Source organism: Mytilus edulis, chromosome 9, assembly GCF_963676685.1.
Source record: "Mytilus edulis chromosome 9, xbMytEdul2.2, whole genome shotgun sequence".
Lineage (NCBI taxonomy): Eukaryota > Metazoa > Mollusca > Bivalvia > Mytilida > Mytilidae > Mytilus > Mytilus edulis.
In genome coordinates, this window is record NC_092352.1 from 31,277,351 (window position 1) to 31,299,713 (window position 22,363).

General features: G+C 34.2%; 2 protein-coding genes across 2 annotated transcripts; both read right to left on the bottom strand.

Moving 5' to 3' along the window:
• Window positions 1-5,119: 5,119 nt before the first annotated feature.
• LOC139489914 (neuronal acetylcholine receptor subunit alpha-5-like) lies at window positions 5,120-6,289 on the bottom strand. The gene has a single exon (XM_071276761.1). It carries the CDS (start codon window positions 6,287-6,289, stop codon window positions 5,120-5,122), a length of 1,170 nt encoding a protein of 389 aa, XP_071132862.1.
• Window positions 6,290-13,252: 6,963 nt separating this feature from the next.
• LOC139489915 (neuronal acetylcholine receptor subunit alpha-9-like) lies at window positions 13,253-14,659 on the bottom strand. Its single transcript, XM_071276762.1, has one exon. The coding sequence runs from the start codon at window positions 14,657-14,659 to the stop codon at window positions 13,253-13,255; it is 1,407 nt and encodes a 468-aa protein (XP_071132863.1).
• Between the last annotated feature and the right edge of the window lie 7,704 nt (window positions 14,660-22,363).

The following is a 22,363-nucleotide window of genomic DNA, read 5'->3' on the forward strand; positions in this document are numbered from 1 at the left end:
GTGAAAAATTGAAGATATTACAAATAATGAAAGCTGGTGTACAGACAAGATCCATATAAATAAAAATAACAAAAAAGCATTATAAACAGTATCAACAGGTCGAATTAACAAGAAAATACGATTTGAGAGTACTCGCAGTTACTGACAGTTACTGACTAGTTAAAAGCCAAAACCAATAAATAATAAAAAATCATGCATCAGAGACTAAAATCGACTAAAACACATCACAGGGATTTCGTCATTAATAGTCAAATAAGACATGACTTGTGCAATGCCAAAAATAAATGTATCGACAGGTAAGTTTGAATTGCCATCCACGATTCACAGGATCTTGATCAGACTTTTGATAAATTTTAATCGGGAATGGTCCTGTCAAGGACGGCAGTAAAAATCGTGAATGTGTGACCCCAGCTTAAGACACGGGAAAAAAGTAAAATAACAAAAATACCGAACTCCGAAGAAAGTTCCTAAACAAATGGCAAAATCAAAAGCTGAAACACATCAAACGAATGGATAAAACTGTCTTATTTCTACTTAGGACTAGGCATTTTCTTAGATAGAAAATGTTGGATTAAATCTGGTTTTATATCTAGTAAAACCTCTCACTTGTATGACAGTTGCATAAAACTCCGTTATATTGATAAAGATGTGTGAACAAGAAACACAGACATAAAATATAAAAAGGGGTACAGCAGGAAACATAGTGTAATACACAAAAACAAGCAAAATGTCAACAAAAACATGCAGATATGTTAACAAAGACAAAAAAAGGTAAGTAGACAAACCACAATAGCAAAAACAAAAGATAAGAATACCAAATTTTACCATAACACAACACAATGGCGGAATGTACAAGTACCGAGCCACTTCCAATGGATACTGCCAAAAAAAGACTAAAAAGTAAAAGTAATAATTTACTAAGACAAATAAAATAATACAATAACACGTTAATATAGAGAATAATACATGGCAAAATCCGTATCATATGCCGTATCATCCCGAGATACCAATATCAGCCAGAGGGCCTTTAGGCATGTGATACGGATTTTGCCATATTTTATACGCTTCATCGTATATTTCAACAGGAGAGTATATATATGAACTGTTTTCTGATCCCTAGCACCTGGGTTACCTTCATTTCTTCTTTTGTCTTGTTTTAAAAGCTCTCAAAGAACTGCTCAATTACTCATCCGAAGCACATGGGTTACCTTACAATTTGCGTGCTGTTGTTTTAAAAATATTGTGTTTATTGTTTTCTTTTTTGTGTGTTTTGTATGGTATTTCATTGAGTTCTTTTTTATAGTTACATAATATGGAAACTCGACGTTTGTGACGTCACATTCCAAACAATGACGTCATTCAATAAATTGCGTCACGCCCGAATGACAGTTCATTTAGGACCAATTTTTAGGGGGGAAAAAATCTTGTGAAGCTTGCATAAATTAAAACGGAGTTTATGTAAAAATGAGAGAAAAAACTAGTAGGGGTGTGATAAAGGGTAGTGGTCAAACTCCATGCAGCGTTATCGTTCGGGGCATACTTCCCTTTCTCTGTAAAGAAGCGTAGCCAGATGTCACCACTCTTTCGGAGTTTGGGTAGGGGTGTGATAAAGGGTCGGGTATGATAAAGGGTGCGCATCAAAATTGTGCGATATGGGTTAAACAACAGGCTAATTATAAAATATTCAAAACTACTGTATTTACTACTAAATATATGATAAATATAGATTCTACCACTGCATCGAATGTGATACGATATTTATCCACTCGAGACAGTTAAATTTTCAACTGTCGAGAGTGGATAAATATCGTATTACACGAGATTTGGTGGTGGAATCTGTTTCTCTAATGATTTTCAAACAAAACGCAGGCAAAGTTATTCCTTCGTTGCGATTGATCTGCAAAAAGTCGTGTTCTTTCTATGTGACGTCATCAGGCATGGTCGCCTTTTTGCATGCCGTCACAATTGGAAATTCAGAGGAAAACAAGAAAATTCGACGTCATAATAGGATTTTAACCAATGAAGAACTGAGTTCAAATGAACCACACGTTGATAAAAAAAAAATTATACAATGGGTGCAGAAAGGAATAAATTGACGAAGAATTAGAGAAAAGATTATAAACAACGTCAGAACCTAGAATCTATACTTTAAGACCATAGTATATTATTTGAACAGATGATTCGGAATATTTTTCAGCAAGGTCTTGGTATCTTCCGATGAGTTTTTTTTTTTTAGAAAACGGACGTTCTTTGCACCATGTATCTTTCTATGAATAAAAGCTCTTGAATACCGAATGAGTTGGGAAATGTATATCCCATATGCAGTTGTAGTTGGTTTAAAGCTATTTAGGTGGGAAAATTGATTTTAAAAACATGAGTTATCAAAGGTACCAGGATTATAATTTATAGTACGCCAGACGCGCGTTTCGTCTACATAAGACTCATCAGTGACGCTCATATCAAAATATTTATAAAACCAAACAAGTACAAAGTTGAAGAACATTGATGATCCAAAATTCCAAAAAGTTGTGCCAAATACATCTAAGGTAATCTATGCCTGGGATAAGAAAATCCTTAGTTTTTCGAAAAATTCAAAGTTTTGTAAACAGGAAATTTATAAAAATGACCACATTATTGATATTCATGTCAACACCGAAATGTTGACTACTGGGCTGGTGATACCCTCGGGGACGAAACGTCCACCAGCAGTGGCATCGACCCAGTGGTGTAAATAGTTATCAAAGGTACCAGGATTATAATTTATAGTACGCCAGACGCGCGTTTCGTCTACATAAGACTCATCAGTGACGCTCATATCAAAATATTTATAAAACCAAACAAGTACAAAGTTGAAGAGCATTGGGGATCCAAAATTCCAAAAAGTTGTGCCAAATACATCTAAGGTAATCTATGCCTGGGATAAGAAAATCCTTAGTTTTTCGAAAAATTCAAAGTTTTGTAAACAGGAAATTTATAAAAATGACCACATTATTGATATTCATGTCAACACCGAAATGTTGACTACTGGGCTGGTGATACCCTCGGGGACGAAACGTCCACCAGCAGTGGCATCGACCCAGTGGTGTAAATAGTTATCAAAGGTACCAGGATTATAATTTATAGTACGCCAGACGCGCGTTTCGTCTACATAAGACTCATCGGTGACGCTCATATCAAAATATTTATAAAACCAAACAAGTACAAAGTTGAAGAGCATTGGGGATCCAAAATTCCAAAAAGTTGTGCCAAATACATCTAAGGTAATCTATGCCTGGGATAAGAAAATCCTTAGTTTTTCGAAAAATTCAAAGTTTTGTAAACAGGAAATTTATAAAAATGACCACATTATTGATATTCATGTCAACACCGAAATGTTGACTACTGGGCTGGTGATACCCTCGGGGACGAAACGTCCACCAGCAGTGGCATCGACCCAGTGGTGTAAATAGTTATCAAAGGTACCAGGATTATAATTTATAGTACGCCAGACGCGCGTTTCGTCTACATAAGACTCATCAGTGACGCTCATATCGTCTCTTTTGTCCTAGACTTTGGTAGCGCTTAACGTCAAATTCGAGTTTTTAAGTCTAAAAATGATACAGAGGAAGCCGTGTCTGTTGTTTTTTAATTTTTAGTTCTGGTGGATATATTTATGAAACCAATCAGAAAAGTTTGGATTGTTAATGGAAAGAACATCATCAATATATCTAACTGTGAAGTTAAATGATCTGGTTTCTTTGGTTTTCTTGTTTTTTGACAAATGTCTGAAGGGATTCCGACTCATAAGAAAATAAGACGAAGTTGACAAGAAGAGGCTGATAGTTTGTTCCCAAAGGAATGCAGACAATTTGTTGAAAAAGTCTTACTTCAAATTCCACAAATATGTTGTCAATTAGAAACTTCAGCATACTGATCATTTGCTCCTCTGTAGCATGTTTTTGTTCACTATTAACAAAATATCCCGTTTGGTATTTCAAAGTTATAAAATTATACCGTATGCTACCATTTGTATGTTGAAACGTAACTGTAAACCAAGAGTTCCAAGGTGAAGTTGAAGTCATCCCTTCTATTTTACTTGCGCCACCACGAGTTGGTTGACCGTTATGGAATATTCGTTAGACAGATGATATCGCATATGTTCCTTATGTCATATCTACAATCCCGTTCCCTCCTACCGATTGCGATCTTCCGAATTAAACTATTTACCGAGTTTGTTATAACATAGCAACACGACAGATGCCACATGTGGAGCAGGATCTGCTTGACCTTCCGGAGCACCTAGGATCTACCCCAGTTTTGGTTGGCTTCGTGTTGTTTAGTCTTTAGTTTTCTTTGTTGTGTTTTGTTTGCTATTGTTTTCTGTTTGTCCTTTTATTTTTTGGCCATGGCGTTGTCGGTTTGTTTTCGATTTCAGAGCTTGACTGTTCCTTTGGTATCTTTCGGTCCTCTTTTTGCATTCTCTTGACAGTTGTTGAGTAATCTTGAAACAATGTTAAAAAAAGGAGGAGATGCCGTGGGTACTTCGCAACCAACAAGGAAAATTGTAGTCTATATCATACTATACAGAAAACTTAAAATTGAGTCCAAAACCTGTGGTTAACTCAGATATTCCGTTTCTGCTCACCTAGTGTCATCTGTCCTGATGCTCATGAAAAGGAAAGTTTCAGTGATATTATATTGAAATTATCAGTTTCCATTCAAAATGGGGGACAAATGGGACACGACAAGAGTAAAATATGTTTGTAATTGTTAGGAATGTTTTGTAACCTCTTGGTGTGACCTTTTAGTGTTTATCTTTGATTACCTTGTTATGTTATATTACTGATTTTAACGTTTACCTCATATCTGTTTTTAAAAATTATCAACTTAACATTTGCATACATAATCAACAACTACTTAATATGTAAATGATTTTAATCAATTATTGAGTTACTGTACATACATTTTCGTTGTTAATATCTTTATGAAATAAGCAAACCCCTTTCGCTCATATAAATACAAGTTTTAATAGATCTATAAACAATAAGACCATGTGGTATGATTTACAATCAGACAACACTCCACTAGAGACAATATGACATAGAAGTTATCAACTATATGCCACACTATAAGATTAATATCAAGTATTCATTTGTTCCAAAAGTGGAACCAAGAATACGACGCATACAATGGCGTTTAGTCCTATGAAAACCAAGAAGAAAAGCATATCTAAAGTAGAAGCAACGAGTTTCCAATCTACTCCCCATTTACGGTTATGTTCTTCGTCCGAATCAGTTGTCACTATACTCCTGGTGTCAAGTTTCCCTCGCTTTTGTAATTCGAAATTGACTGGGTATTCTGGGTCCTCAAATTCATCCTCGCTACAAATTCTACAATTTAAGCAGCCTATTAAATTAGATAGCCAATTTGGAACCATTTTTTTCTCGTCTTTATGGAAAATTCTAAGCGTGAAGATAGTCACAAACGCAGTTCCAGCACTAATGGCAACCATACACATTAGAAAATAGCACAACGTAGACATAGGATCGGATGTTTTCGGTAAGTTATCAGAAATCATTGTAAGATACACGGCAAATGTCAGGAATGCGGTTACAGAATAACCGATTCGTTCTCCAGAATTCCCTGGCAACAAAAATACAAGAGTACTAATTACAGCTAGTATCAAAATAGGAGTAACAAGATTTACTACAAAATATAAAGGACGTCGCGTAAATTTTAATTTCACAAGGATAAAAGATGAACCATCAATTTCTTCGACTTCGATAGCCGTACTATCCAAAGTCCACTCCATATTATCTTGATAGTCAGTTAAATTAACTTCCGGTTCCAAAGCGTTGAACTTGACCTCTGTGCTTGGATGTCCAAACGATATAAACCTCACTACGCACTCTTGTGAGTCGAAAGGGAAATGGGTTACGTCGATTAAGCAGGCGGACTTCGAATTTATACCTGGTTTCCACGTAACTAGTGGTACCTCTTTGATAATAGTTTTTGTAATAGTTCCTTCATTACTGTCATTTTTAACACAAGTTGTGTAGCCCATCTGAACACGAACGTGATATGTAGAATCTGCGATCGGTATAATAGCTTTTACCGAGTTAAATACAGATACAGGCGGTTTCCAAACATAATTCTCTGGAATAAGAAATTTGGTAAGACTTCCGTGATCAACCTCATCAAATGAATCGTCGACAAGTTCATCATTCCACAGCAGAGTAAGAAATCCTACGATCTCTAAAGTTCCAGCGACTTCGTTGAAATCTATGACTTGTAAAAGATCGAATGACATATTTACCTGAACAACAGACAAATCTGCTCTCGGTGGAACCAGCGTGTTGTAGGAAGCTCTACTTCCGGTGAATGTCGTAGACAAAAAACTTTCGAACTGTGTTTTAGAAACTAAATTCGCATTAGGAGTACACACTTCTGTGCAGTTAACGTTTTTATTACACGGTACCGCATTAACAGGTTGTGTTGTGCAGATAAAGTTTTTATTACACGGTACCGCATTAACATGTTGATGTCCGAAAAAGCAGAAAGTTATAACACATATTTTCTTTAACAACTCCATGATGTTTGTACAATTCCGTTTTCCTTATATGATTTAAGAACGAACCGTTCCATGTGAACAGATTTGGCATCAAAATAATGATGTGTGATTAAATCGAAGTTTAAATACTTCAAAAGACAAGAGGTCGACACCGTTAAACATACTGATATTTCATATTTAATTAATTAGATAGAACTTTAGTCGTACATATGATATAGAACTCAATCAGGACATCATGAATAAGTTTTCAACTTTAAAATTTGAAGTGCAAATGTTTGTATTGTAATATTCGGAAGTCCTAAAGGGGGACACTTCATTGTTCCCTGTCCGTAAGCACGATTAAATAGTCCGATATCTCAATTAAGTAATTAGTTAATTATCTCGAGTTTTTCATCGTTATCTCGATTTTAATAATTCTTATCTCGATATATGTAGTCGTTATCCGGTCTCTAAAAACACCGCAAAGGACCTCCTTTGTGCACAAAGGAGCACAAAGGACCACAAAGGAGCTTCATAAGAGCACAAAGGACCTGAAATTGTTTATTAAATGGGGGGAAAGGCATTTCTCACGAAAAAAACATTTCAGAATAGCCAACATATAGCCGTTATTGAGTATACAGGTTCATGTCCAACTACCAACACAACACATGGTAATGCCAAACACGTCTCACATGAGTTTATACGTACAGACCCTTCAGTAATGAATCGTATAACCGAGGGACTCAATAATAAGAAATCCTGCATCGAAATATATCAGGACATGGTACTTTAAGACCCTGATAACGCACCGAAATATCTTCAACAAGTCCATACAAAAAAACATTACAACAAAAAACAGGTTTCTCATGCTGCCAAAGCCAATATAGCCGATGAAGTGCTACAAATTTTGTCAATGGTAAATGATCATGACTTTGTGAAAGAGGTTGTATATACACAGGATAACAGTAAGCCACCATCCATCATATGCTACACGTCTGAGCAGATAGCTGACATAAAAACACACTTGCAAGCTGATCCTAGTACAGTCCTTGGTGTTGACAGAACTTTCAATTTAGGTTCAGTTTTTGTGACAAACTTTGTTTATAAAAACAAAAAGGTCATTTCGAAGTCAACCCGTGACCATCCAATATTCATTGTGCCAGTGTTTTTCCATTGGGACGGTTCCATGGAGACTTACCACACTTTCTTTTCACACTTCAAAGCTCGGATACTAACGGAGGTGCAATGTTTCGACGTCAAACTTGGTAGCGACGATGAAGGTGGTTTGAGAGTTGCATTAGACAGCGTTTTTTCAAAGCCGGACAGATTACTCTGCACAAAGCACATAAAAGACAATGTGACAGATTACATTAAAAACAAGCTGCCTCTAACATCTAATCAAAGATCGCAGATTATGTCCAACATTTTTAACGATAATGGCATAGCAACAGCTGATGACACCATAGATTTCGATATCAAATCCAATGAACTTTGTAATAGCTTTCCATGTTTTGCCAATTATTTTGAGATAAGACTTAAAACCCGCTTGTTCAATTATGTCAATCAACCCTTTCGCAAATATGATTCTAACAGACTCTGGACAAACAATAACTGTGAGTCCATGAACCACCGGTTTAAGGTAGCACTGAACTGGAAACCACATCAATTACCAGAACTTTTAGACAAAATCTACAATGTTATACAACTTCACCACACAGATTTAAAACGCAGTATAGTTGGAAACGGCAATTATGAACTTTTCGGAAATTTCAAGAAACACAGAATTCAACATTCCAAATGGCACAGTCTTTCCCAAATTGAAAAAGAAGTGCTTTACCGAAAGCTTGCCAGTGATAAAAAGTTTAGTGACAATATGTTAAGAGCAGCAAATGGTTTTGCAATACCAAAAGTTAAACGTCTCGCCAAGAAGCCTGGTCAACGTCACCGACCAAGAACAGCTGCAGTGAGGACAAAGCCAAAATTTTAAATGTTATTGTTAAATCATATGTATTTATTTATCATGTTTATTTAATCTTAATAAATCATAATTGAAAATATAAAGTTTTGACTTTTTTGTTATAATGCAAGTATTCTTACTTCACTTAAAAAAATAATACGTATAAAGAAAACAAAGTGATGATATATGAGACCAAAAAACAACCAACAACACATTGCTATCCTATATAATTTTCGAAGTTTTGGTAACGGCATACCCTTGAAAAATTACAACAATAAGATACCAAGATTAATAATTGACGTTTTTATCAGTTATATTACATTTTTACTATTTAAAAATTCACATACATGAACTATCTCTTAACCCGGATATAAAGTCGGTTCCAAACCGATACCGGTGAAAACTACAAATCGTACATTATTAAAATCGCAATTTTTATTGAAATTGTTTTGTTTTTTTTTACATTTTTTTTCATGACTTATAATATTTTTATGTTTTAAAATGAATTTCAGGTCCTTTGTGCTCTTATGAAGCTCCTTTGTGGTCCTTTGTGCACAAAGGAGGTCCTTTGCGGTGTTTTTAGAGACCCGTCGTTATCATCATTTAATTATTTGTAAGTTGGATTTGTGCTTTTTTAAATCAAGACAACGGATCATTAAATCGCGATAACGAACATATTTAAAATCACGGGAAATAAATCGACCGAACGAGAAGAAAAAAATCGAAATAACATACAATTAAATTTGATAAACAACTGAATATGTCGAAATACCAGATAAGTTAATAATCGAGATAACGATTAACCAAATCAAGATACAGAATCACTTTTTGCATCTAGACGATTGGTTACTCCTGATAACGGATATAAATAAGTGATTGATTGATTGATTATTGGTTACTTAACGTCCAGTGGCAAATATTTCATGCATATTCAGGACGAGAAAAAGTTCACAATAAATACAATAGGTAGGTCCTGTCACAATAAAGGCCATCTGGGATGATGGTCTTGGAAATTTGAACTGCCACTGGAAAATGAGGGTATATTGGATAGGGACAGAAATTTTGCCTTGCAACAGGCCACCTACGGACCCCCCAAAGAGTTGTTGCATGGGATAATTCGCGATTTTTCACTTTTCATCTTATTATGTTCATAATACCATAAAAAAACATATTCACCAAGTTTTATTTTGATATGAAAAGTAATAAAGAAGAAAATTGGGAATTATTAATTTTATTTCTTCAAACTTACTGACTTATGTGACGTAGTTTAAGTCTTTTTGCATGCCGGGAGTGAAATTAATATCATGTAAGTCTTGTACGTTAACCATCTAATAACGCTATTTAAAGCACATCGACGACTTTTGGTATTCTATTAACCAACGAAAATTAAGTGATAGCCATGCAACTTTTAAAATTAGAGTGTAGGATTTATGTGCGGATTTTTTTATACGAATTTAAGTAAATAAAGTAAATAATACAATAGAACGTTTTTACGATTTTTTTCTACAAATACTTTAAACAAACATATGAAACTGACATGATCGATAGTGTATTAAAAAATACATGTTTGTATTTTGAACTTTTTGCTTCATTCCAGCAAACATTTTCACTTGTACTGTGGAAATAAAATGTGTATTAATTTGTGACACTGAGTGAATGTTGAATGCGTAGTTAAACTCAAGGTAATTAAAAGATTAGCATTATGTAATTCTAATCTTTCAATCTTCATTCAGTGACATCTAGGCGTCACGGTTCACCATTTCAGGTGTGAACAACATTTCGTATTAATGATATACGGGAGTCAGTTATAGTTTTAGACACAGAAATGCAAGAAAAAGAATTAAAATTAATGTACGGGAGTAATAAGGTCGCACAATAATTGGATAGCTGTTGTATATTTTTATATATTTTGCATAAGCTCACTTTTAAATGAATTATGACTCCTGATTACTTTTAGGAATTAATGTTCTCATCAAAATATTTTAAATCTCACAACGCATGAATACTTCACTATTTGAAAAAAAGATGTTTTAAAAATTGACAGGAAATTTAAGGCCGGATCTTCTTGGAATGGAATCGAAAAATTACGAATAGATATTCTTTTCGAGTGCATGTAAAAAACGTCAACCAAATTTATTCTTAATCGGGAACGTCCTGATTAAAATAGTCTTCGTCTCACAACGTATTATTCTTTAGCTATTTGACCAACGATGTTTAAAAACAAAAGACAACGAATTTAATGTCATCTTTCCCTATTTTTGAATGTAATTATAAGTCTGTTCAACTGGCAAAAATACCCCTAAAGCGGACAAGCAGTTTATTCTTTAAATTGATGTCATCGAATATCAAGAAAGAAAATAAATCCCGAAATTGATTTGAAACTTTAATCCTCAATAGTTTTCCTAGAAAATATTCACATCCCTTGGGGATTATTAGTGTACGTCCAGTTGCATATATATTACATGAATGTCGGAACAATTGTGATGATGACGAATTTCTTCCTTTATTTGAGAACAATCTAATTGATATATAAATATGTGATTTTACTATGTTCATAACTTTGATGAACCAAAGCAAGTTATATATCGACCTGTATTTAAATCAAATTCGTTCTCTTCTTCTTCTTTTGCTATACAATAGTCTATTACATACTGTTGGCATACGTGGACTAGTCTATAAATTTACAAAACTTTTACAACAATTTACACAAAATGTATGTTTCTTTCTTATGTTCAATGTATACATGTATATATCTTCAATTGCGATACAGTTCCGAAACTTTCTGTTATCCAGTTGATAAACGTATCGTCGACAAGTGCGTACATTTTTTTAAATCAATATTTCTGGTATGTTCCAATCTGTCCTTTACTATTGACAACGAGTATATATACATGTAATATTACATTTTCCCAAATTAACCCTTGGAAACAATATGTAAATAGATTTTTATTTCTTCGTTTTTTTTGTTTGTTTTTTTGGTATTACATGTATCAAGGATTCGTCCTCAGTCAATATACTTCTTTCAGGTCAATATATCCTTGTATCGACCTCATATAAAGGCTATATTTGTATAATATCGTGATCCGATGGATAAATCTGTTGTAGAGTTTTCACTGGCTCAGACGTACTTATAAATATAATTATTTTCTGTGACTGTATCTTACATTAATTTGTAGGATCCTTTACTATAGATAATTTAGCTGATCTGTATTTATAACATCTCCATGCCTTATATATCATGTACTGTAGTACGACGCTAGATTAAAACTGAGGTGGAAAGGTAACACCTGGCCACCGAAAGCTTCATTTTACGAAGCCCAGGTGGTCGTGCGGTCTAGCAGGACGGCTACAGTGCAGGCAATTTGGTGTCACGATATCTCAGTAGCATGGGTTCGAATCCCGGCGAGGGAAGAACAAAAAAACAGATCTAACATTGTTGGGTTGATGTTTAGACGAGTTGTATATACATAATGCACACAGCCATGTATCACCATCACTGCAGGTGATCCGATGGATAAATCTGTTGTAGAGTTGTCACTGGCTCAGACATAATTATAAATATAATTATTTTATGTGACTGTATCTTACATTAATTTGTAGGATCCTTTACTATAGATAATTTAGCTGATCTGTAAAAATAACATCTTCATGCCTTATATATCATGTACTGTAGTACGACGCTAGATTAAAACTGACGTGGAAAAGTAACACCCGGCCACCGAAAGCTTCATTTTATGAAGCCCAGGTGGTCGTGTGGTCTAGCGGGACGGCTACAGTGCAGGCGATTTGGTGTCACGATATCTCAGTAGCATGGGTTCGAATCCCAGCGAGGGAAGAACAAAGAATTTGCGAAAGCAAATTTACAGATCTAACATAGTTGGGTTGATGTTTTGGCGAGTTGTATACATATATATATATATATATCAATGAAGAGACATTATTTGTCAAAATCCGGATATGGTGTAAAAAAAAAGCACCTCATGTTGTGTTTTAACATCTTTGTCGCAAGTTTATTGTTTTCTACTTGATATTAAATTAATATAGAGATTTATTTTGTTACACCTTGTGATCAATTTAATAGGCAATCGTCAATGACAGTCAGCAGGGTTTAAGCACTTTAATTGTTCGACCGTTAGTCAAATGCGTTTTGTAAAAATATTTTTTTTACTCTTTTGGTCTTTTGGAACATGTTGCTTATGCTGAATTTAGAACCCTCGTACTCGAAATTTGATACATGCACACGTATAAAAATTGCGGTTTTTATCCAAATTTTATGACGTTTGAAGGTCAGAGAAATCTTATTAGGATGTCTTTATTAAATAATATAAAGATCTGGTAATAGTGCTTTTTACGCTTTTACTATTGGATTTTATGTGTTTTTTTTTTATGTGAAAGTGACATTTCATGTCTCAAATTCGTTGTATTGTTATAGCTGATATCTAAACTGTAAGATAATAAAAGTACGATGTTTGTTTATTTTCTTAAAAAGCAGAAATGCATAGAATACACAAAACATGTTTAAGCTCTCTTTAATAATTCAAACTTTTCTTTAAGTTCCCTCCATAGAGGATACATCGTAGAAATGAAAAGTATGGTACATTTTAAAACAATAAGTCTCATTAAAAGCCTTTCTGGATTTTTTTTTCTTCGAAGTTTATTAGAGAATTTAATGCAAAGTGAAAATAGAATGCAAATAAAATCTTAGTTCTCTTTTCCGAGTAATATACAACCAGAACAGATTAAAAATCACATTCACAAACAGAAATTCAGACATATCCCCCTTCCTTCAACATTGGATTCAAAAATACGTATGCAAGGTATGAATGGACAGCTATCGTTGCAAGGAACAGTAAATAATCAAAAGCCCGCGAAACTGTTACCCAGGTCATTTCTTCTGGAACCCTACAAAACCAGCAACGTTCTGAGCATGTCAACTTCTTTGTATACGGTGGTGGTTCTTCGATTTCTTCACGTTTCTTCCATTTGTCCCATTTTACATTTGAGACCCCAAACTTGTGTTCTTGTGGTAGGTAGTAGACATCAAATTTTCGTTTTTTATCTGCAAAGTCATATGACGAAATAGATATACCATCTGGGTGAATCGTTGCTTTCTTTTCCCGCTTACATCTGCATACCATGCAACACATTGTACCAACTATGAACGCTACAACAGACGGTACTTTAAGGTCAACAGTCTTAAGATGTTGTCTGACAGTAAAAATAGAAATTATTGTTATTACACCACTAAAGGCCATTAAAATCACGATATACAGTGACAAGGTAGACAGCGGATTAGATGTTCTAGGAAGATTATCACCAATAATTGTCAGAAAAACTGAGAATGTTAAATAAACAGTCATAGAAAAACCTACTCTACCATGATCTATTGGCATGAGGAATGCAAATCCATTTATGATTCCCAATAACAAAATAGGTGCAGCTAAAACTATTACAAAATACGTAGAACGACGCTTTAAGTGAATAGTAAACGACACATAGGTAGCTTTGCTTGTTGACTTAGTGCTTACTGTTGTAGTATTCATATCCCAGACAATGTTTTGAGCGAAGTCTGTCGTGTCAAGACTTGTAGAAGTAGTGGAAAGTGCTAATTCTTCCGGTGAATAATCAAGGTGCGACATATCAAATGAACATGTCTGTGAATCAAACGGAAAAAGTTCGATATTCACATCACAACCAGCCTTAATGATAAAAGCAGGCTTCCAGGTATGGGTGCCGTCAAATCTCACGTCAATTAGATCATTGTTAGTCCCAACGACGGAAAGCTGATCAACGCCATTGTACGTGTATATCGGTGGATACCAAAGATCAGACCGGGGTATTTTTGCTGTAGTGATGACATCTATAACTCCCACTGGTTTTTCGGTCCATGTTAGAATTTCACTTTTCCAGGAAATTATGAAATTACCCACTAAGGTTATTGTTCCATCCCTATCAGAGAATTCTTGTATGTTGTCAAGTTTCATTGAAATACTCACATTAAGCTGGTCGGACTGGTTGTTCATAGGGAAACTAAGTTTGTTATAATCAGCAAATATCTTATTGTAAAAGAACTGCCAGTCTGATGCTAAAGTAACTCCGTTTGCAGTTTGGAAACATAACAAAAAGATGAAAAATCCTCCAAAGTTGAACGGTGATAATTTCTTGTCCGCCATGTTGATGTATAATTAAAACATTTGGCAAAACATCTCTTGTTATAGTTGAACTCCATATCTGATCAGGTGTAATTATTTGTAATCAACTCGAAAACAAAAGATTTATTTAAATGATGTTTTTGAATAACAATACAACAAATGTATTAGTTTTAATTCAGCATTTTAAAGTTGTTCATCATATTAAAGCTGTGCATGTATGTTAAACATAGAGCCGGGTGATATAATTTCGTTAGCAGAATAGAAGGTTTAATGATTAAACGAAAGACATTATTTGATGTTTGTCATTTCACCTTTTTTTATTTGATCCATAATAAAAACAAGTATAGGCACACCCAGTGCTTCAATCTTTTGACTAGACATAAACTTGAATTATATTTTATTACGGGTGTTGCTAAACGGCGGAAACGGAAAACGGAACGGAATACGGAACGGAAACGGAAAACGGAAACAGGAAGAATTAACATCTTTTCTTTTTGGTTATTTTATCTACATAGTCATGTTTTATATAGTATACACATGTTCAAAAGAAAAAAAAAACCAGGGGAATAAATTTAAAATAAAAGATTTTAAGCAAAAAGTATTGAAATAACTACCAGAAGATGTGACTATGTTTTTGAAATATTTGATAAGGTCATGTGTAATCGTTCGTGCGATTCAGGATAGTCTGTTCGAATAAATCCTTTGCATCATTTTTTTCTGTGCTTCTTTTTTAATTGCCTTGATTCAAGATTAGTGATGTGGTGTATCTTGTTGCGTTGTTCTGCAAGTGGCTGCTAGCTTGAGCTTGGTTGTTCTGCACTGGTGCTTTTCGTTGTATCTTTTCTTGTATAATGCGGGAAAGAAAACGTAAAAGAAACAGGACAATGGTGTATGGACAAAATCCGATATGGAAACCAGGGAACTAGAATAGAAACTTGTATGTACTTTATTTTTAAGAAAAAAAAAATATGACAAAATCTCTCACTACACAAAGCCTTTCTCACCCTTTTACAATACTCAAGGATTTGTATAGTAAATCCTTGCAATACTGAAGCATGCTGTTTGGTATTTACATAGGAAAAGCATTATATCCTCTAGAATTTAAATCAATAAATATGAATTGATGTGCAAAAAGTGGCGAACAATTAGTAGCCTACATGGATATAAACGATTTGCACAGTGCCCTCACCAAGTTAGTCGTAGTAATATCCTAAGGTTTTCAAAATCAAATTGTCCACGCTGCTTTAAATATCATGCCGCTTAATTCTGCTCTGAAAACTTAATTCCTCTCAAGCAGCCGTGACTTTTATTTCATAATATTACAATTGCAAATAGTGTCACTCATTCAGTATGCTGTTTTACTATAGTAGAAAACATACAAAGATAGGCGAAAAATACCAAAGAGTTATTCAAGCTCAAAAGTCGAAAACAAACCGTCAAAGCCATGACTAAAAAAGAAAAGGTCAAAAAGACCAAAAGACAAACAGACAAACAATTGTACACAAAATGCAACATATAAACTAAAGGCTGAGCAACACGAACCTCACCAAAAACTTGGGGTGATCTCAGCTGCTCCGGAAGGGTATATAGATCCAGCTTCACATGTGACACCCGTTAATATAGATATACATTCACACAAAAGGAATATTGAAATTTGAAAAGAACTTTTATTTATATTGGTAGTCTTTAGTGATTTTGATGCTATGTCAAGAAAACTGAAAACTCATTCTGTTCTGTCCTTTTTTTTATGACGGAAATGATACTTTATTTCACACTACGCATCTGCTCGTTTGGATGTTTCTACTAGCCATACACACGATTTTCCAAGATATCACTGATATCATTTACTAAATAACACCTGACCCGATTTTCCAAGATATCGCTATTATCATTTACTAAATAACACCTGACCCGATTTTCCAAGATATCACTGATATCATTTACTAAATAACACCTGACCCAGAACATTTCCTTGAGATCCCCAGAATCAACGGCATGTTGGACCTGTTTGATGTTGTTAAATTTACCACAACTCTTTGCTTGCGTACGGCCTTCAACAATGAACAAAGCCCATACCACATAGTCAGCTATAAAAGGTCCCGAAATAACAATTTTAAAGAATTCAAACGAGAAAGCTAACGGCCTTATTTATGTACAAAAGACAGGCAGCCTGTAATTCAGTGGTTGTCGTTTGTTTATGCGTTACATATTTGTTTTTCGTTCACTTTTTTTATATAAATAAGGCCGTTAGTTTTCTCGTTTGAATTGTTTTACATTGTCATAACGGGGCCTTTTATAGCTGACTATGCGCTATGGGCTTTGCTCAATGTTCAAGGCCGTATGGTGACCTATAGTTGTTAATGTCTGTCATTTTGGTCTATTGTGGCAGTTGTCTCATTGGCAATCATACCACATCTTCTTTTTTTATACATACATACAGAACGTGGCGGGGTTAGACATGTTAGCAGGATCCCAACCCTCCCCTAACCTGGGACAGTGGTATAACATAACAACATAAGAACGAACTATAAAAATCAGTTGAAAAGGCTTATCGCATCAAATAAACACAAGTACAAGTGGACGTGGCCGGGTACTTGTACATTCCCATAACAAAAAGATACTAGGTACAGATCTGAGAGTACTCGCAGTTAACTGACAGCTAGTTCAAAGCCACTAACAACTAACAAAAAGATCATGCATCTAAGACGTAAAGCATTGGTGATATTATATTATCTAGACGGTAACGCATTATGTTGGACTATACTATATGTTGCAGCATCTGGATGCAGAGAATGCATGTTTGAGACACTTAATTAGCGGAAATGCACAAATGTCTCCTGTTGTTTATTCATCAGGTATTGCACTAGTATTGATGATTGTTAAAAAAAGTGAATAATAATATGATAGCTGCTATTCATTCTCTATTTTTAAGGTCTATTTTTTTTACATTCTATGGCCTTTTTCTTCTGGCCCTCATACTTTTTTATGTATTGAATCAATATTCTAATTTTGTTCTTGCCCAAACTTAAGTTATTATGTCTTTCCATTTTGGATGTAACGGTTTATTTAGTGGTACATATTTAGTTGATGTCTTCTTAGTTGATACAAATATAGTAAAATGTTCATTCAATGTCTTTTGCTCTGTCATGGTCGTTTTCTGCTGGTTCTAAGATCTGCTTTAGTCTTTAGTGGTATACTTTGAGAGAGTTCTTTTTTTATATGACCTGGCCTGGCTAAGTGAGCTTTTCTCGTCACTTGGCGTTCGTCTTCCGATTTCGTCTTTGTTAACTTTTACAAAACTTCGCAGTCTCTGAAACTACTGGGCCAAATGTTATTGCACATTTGTCTTTTAGGGAGTCGCCTGATAGTCTTGGTTAAACTTTGCAACAATTACCATTGGTGTATCTAGTTTAGAAACTGTATTGGATAACCCTGCCTGTCCGCCAAGCCGATATAGCTAAAATTAAAACATAGGGATAACATGCAAGTGCTGTCTATTAAAAAAACGCTATGAATAACGAAAACCTGATGTGAAAAACATGTCTAATCTGACATCGGACTCGGACTTCTTTTAAAATGAGTTTTCCTGTGTGTATTGCTTCATATGTAGTTTATTCTTCATTTGCTAGAGGTATAGGGGAGGGTTGGGATCTCACAAAACATGTTTAACCCGCCGCATTTTGCGCCTGCCCCAAGTCAGAAACCTCTGGCCTTTGTTAGTCTTGTGTTTTTTCTAATTTTTATCTCATTTATATGTTTTGGAGTTTAGTGTGACGCCCATTTTCACTGAACTAGTACACAATTTTATTTAGGGGCCAGCTGATACCACCTCCGGTTGCGGGATTTTCTCGCTGCATTTACGACCCATTGGTGGCCTTCGGATGTTGTCTGCTCTTTGGTCGGGTTGTTGCCTCTTTGGCATATTCCCCGTTTTCATTCTCATGACTTCTTATAGGAGTTATCGACCCTATATTACGAATTTCCTCACTCGCATGTTCGCCTGTTACATTGAAATATATGATAAATAGATAGAAACTTTAAATAGCAAAATTTACCAGCAAGACAAGATCTATTGATTTTCATAGTTCTTTGTTTCCACCCTTAAATTCCGTCTATATAAATGATATTTCCGTTTCCGTTTCCGTTCCGTTTCCGCCGTTTAGCAACACCCTTTTATTACTTCTATTTCATCAATTTATACTGACATAATGTATAGCATGTTTTCCCTAAAGTCTCCGTTGACGAATTATGAAAAATGGACTTTCTAAAACGGCAATAAGTGAAACAATATTGACAAAAAATGACATGAGGAAATCAAAACAACAACGCACCACCACAACAACAGTCATAGCAAAATTAGGACCACAATTAACCAGAATTAAGCATACGCAAATTTTTTAGGTACTTTTTCAAAATCAAAACTGTTTGCAATTTATCAGTTTACAACGAATTTTTTTTTAAAATAAACTCGACAAAACTATTTACTTGCCTGCGATTTCAAGAATTTCTAGCTGTATATTCTCCTATTTATAATGACTTGTGTGCCGGCTTGTTGACAGTGACGTAGGATTACAAACCATTATTGTTTTTGGATATCAGAAATGTAATACTTCCCATGTGTAAGCTACCATCTGATCCTTTTACGGATATTTTTCTGGTATTTTTTTGGTTATTTTTTTACGATGTTGTATTTATCTGCATTTTGGCAGCTGTTTGACCCCAAAAGGATTTATCAATTTAACCCTTTTTATTTTCACTTAGAAAAACTTTGTTTTTGTTAATAGAGAAACCTATGATACAACTTTTAAATACTATTGTACACCTTATGAATGTTTTTGCAATTTTGTCCTATAATATTCGTTTGGTCCTTTTTTGTGCATATCTCTTCATAGTTTTTATAAGCTTTGGATCTTCAAATATTTTGGCCTCGAGCATCACTGAAGAGACATTGATTGTCAAAATGCGAATTGGATGCGAAAATTTGGTACCGTTTGTGTTATAACATAATTCATTTGCCAAGAAAAATTTCAGACTGGGTTATACGTTGCATCTATTTTAGAGAACATGTCTCCATTATCTAGAACAGATGCAACGTATAACTCATTCTAAAATATTTCTTGGCAAATGATGGGTGCACTTTTAGAGAGTTTTCAGTGCCTGTATTTCATATAATTATATATTTTGTGCTATAGCGCTAACAGTTAAATGATATTTACTCGTTTTCTAGACAATTAAATAAATGGATAGCTAACCATATGTTATTTTAGCACATTGTGTTGTCTTGACGTTTTATAGTATATCGCAAACAGTCTGCTTGTCAGTCAGAACACGTGTCCAGATAATTTAAAAGTACTCATATTCGTTTTGAAATTTTTACATACTGCTTTCCACAACGAAGAATATATCAAATTTATTTCACTTTATTTGAATTGTCTGTTTTCATGTTTGTCGCTTCATTTATGTACCTTAATGGTTTAAAGTTGTAGCTTTTTTTTTTCATTGAAAGCTGCTTTAAGGAGGTAGACTTAGGTTAAGGGAAATAACTCCTAAAATCATCAGTACGTTTGTGTCAACCATTTTCAAAAACATATTCTAAGCTTCTAGGTTACATAGATTATTTTTAATCTGTTTCAGGTAAATGCTTAAAAAACATTGATGAACTTGACTTTTACAAACGCTTAACTGATTTAAAGAGTTATCTCCCTGAACCAAGGTCTACCCCCTTAAACGAACAATACGAATACGGAAAAGACACTCTTACACCACAGTTATAAACTGTAATACAAGATGGAAAAGACACTCTTACACCACAGTTATAAACTGTAATACAAGATGGAAAAGACACTCTTACACCACAGTTATAAACTGTAATGCAAGATGGAAAAGACACTCTTACACCACAGTTATAAACTGTAATACAAGATGGAAAAGACACTCTTACACCACAGTTATAAACTGTAATACAAGATGGAAAAGACACTCTTACACCACAGTTATAAACTGTAATACAAGATGGAAAAGACACTCTTACACCACAGTTATAAACTGTAATACAAGATGGAAAAGACACTCCTACACCACAGTTATAAACTGTAATACAAGATGGAAAAGACACTCTTACACCACAGTTATAAACTGTAATACAAGATGGAAAAGACACTCTTACACCACAGTTATAAACTGTAATACAAGATGGAAAAGACACTCTTACACCACAGTTATAAACTGTAATACAAGATGGAAAAGACACTCTTACACCACAGTTATAAACTGTAATACAAGATGGAAAATAACTAAATAAAAAAATATTGTTTGTATTGAAATCATGGCTTGTAATACAATGAAAATGAATCGCAAATTTGCTCCACATATATTCTTTGATTTAGTCACTAATTTTGTATCAAATCAAGACAAAAGAATGTTCAATCGTTTGAAATATATATTTCTCTCACATGTACGACCTTCTACATTGTTAAATACGGCACGAAACGAGATGAGCAATTTAATTGTTTGGTATTTGTTTTGTGTCTTTCTCCACTGAACCAGAAGTATCAATGTTATCGACGGTGTAGGGGATATCATTGCATATCTCTGTGTCAAAAACTAAATAAAACAATAGTACTTTAATTGTATAGTGACGTATATTTGATATTTTATTATCGTGTTGTACGAAACAATGAGGTAATCGAACTGGTCCTAAAATTAAAATACCATTGTTTAAGAACCACCATGGTTTTATATCAATTGGTGTTTACTTAATGACGTCCATTGTCATAACATTCAAAACAAATAGTTATAACTGTAGAAATTTCAGTGTAAATGTTATACTGGGCACGTGTATTATTTGATTTTGATATACATTGTAATAAACAAATAGATTTAAAAAATAAAAGAACGAAAAAGCAAACTAGCATAATTTAAAGGCACCATCCATATAATAGGACAAAGGTTCAAAAAGAAAAAAATGTGAGAGGGACAGAAAGAATAAACATAAAAATCATCAAGAGTAGACTATAAAAATGGTTTTCTGTATATTTTATAATTTTTCTTTTAATAAGACATTAATCACGGTCGACACTCGGCTAACCGAGAGATTGGTCGGTTAATCTATATTGAGTATGCGGCTATATGGGCGATTGGTCTGTTAATCGGGTTGGCTATACGTCTGTTAAGAGTAAAACGCACAATTTAATGTTAAACTCTATCAAATATACAGATTTTTGGCATATTATAAGAATCAAATCAAAAAAAGAAAAGTGTCTGACAAAAGGATATCTATCATAGAACATTTTCCACCTTTAAAAACATTTCATAGTCTGCGCAGTTTTCGGCAAAAGTAAAAGGCGTCGCGCAAGTATGTAGTATTTATGATTACACGCATAGCAATTTTTTTTAATAAAAGGCGAAACAAACAATTTTAGATATCATTTAAAAGACACAAAATACTACTTTGGTTCTTAAATATAATTGACATTAGTAAATATTTCATAATTGTAATATAACGTGAGTAATACCACGTTTTAGTGAAAATTATGGCAATAAAGTCTGTTAATGGGTTGGACAATTGAAATTGTGTCAGTTAAGAGTTATTTAGCCACGAAAATAGTTTTGCTACCTTTATGAAAAAGTTAAGAATGGGATGTTCTTGAGTAAAAGCATTTTTATTTTGACTTTCTTTGCATTTTATTGAAGAGTGTGTCACTTCAATATAGCGTGATCTGGGTT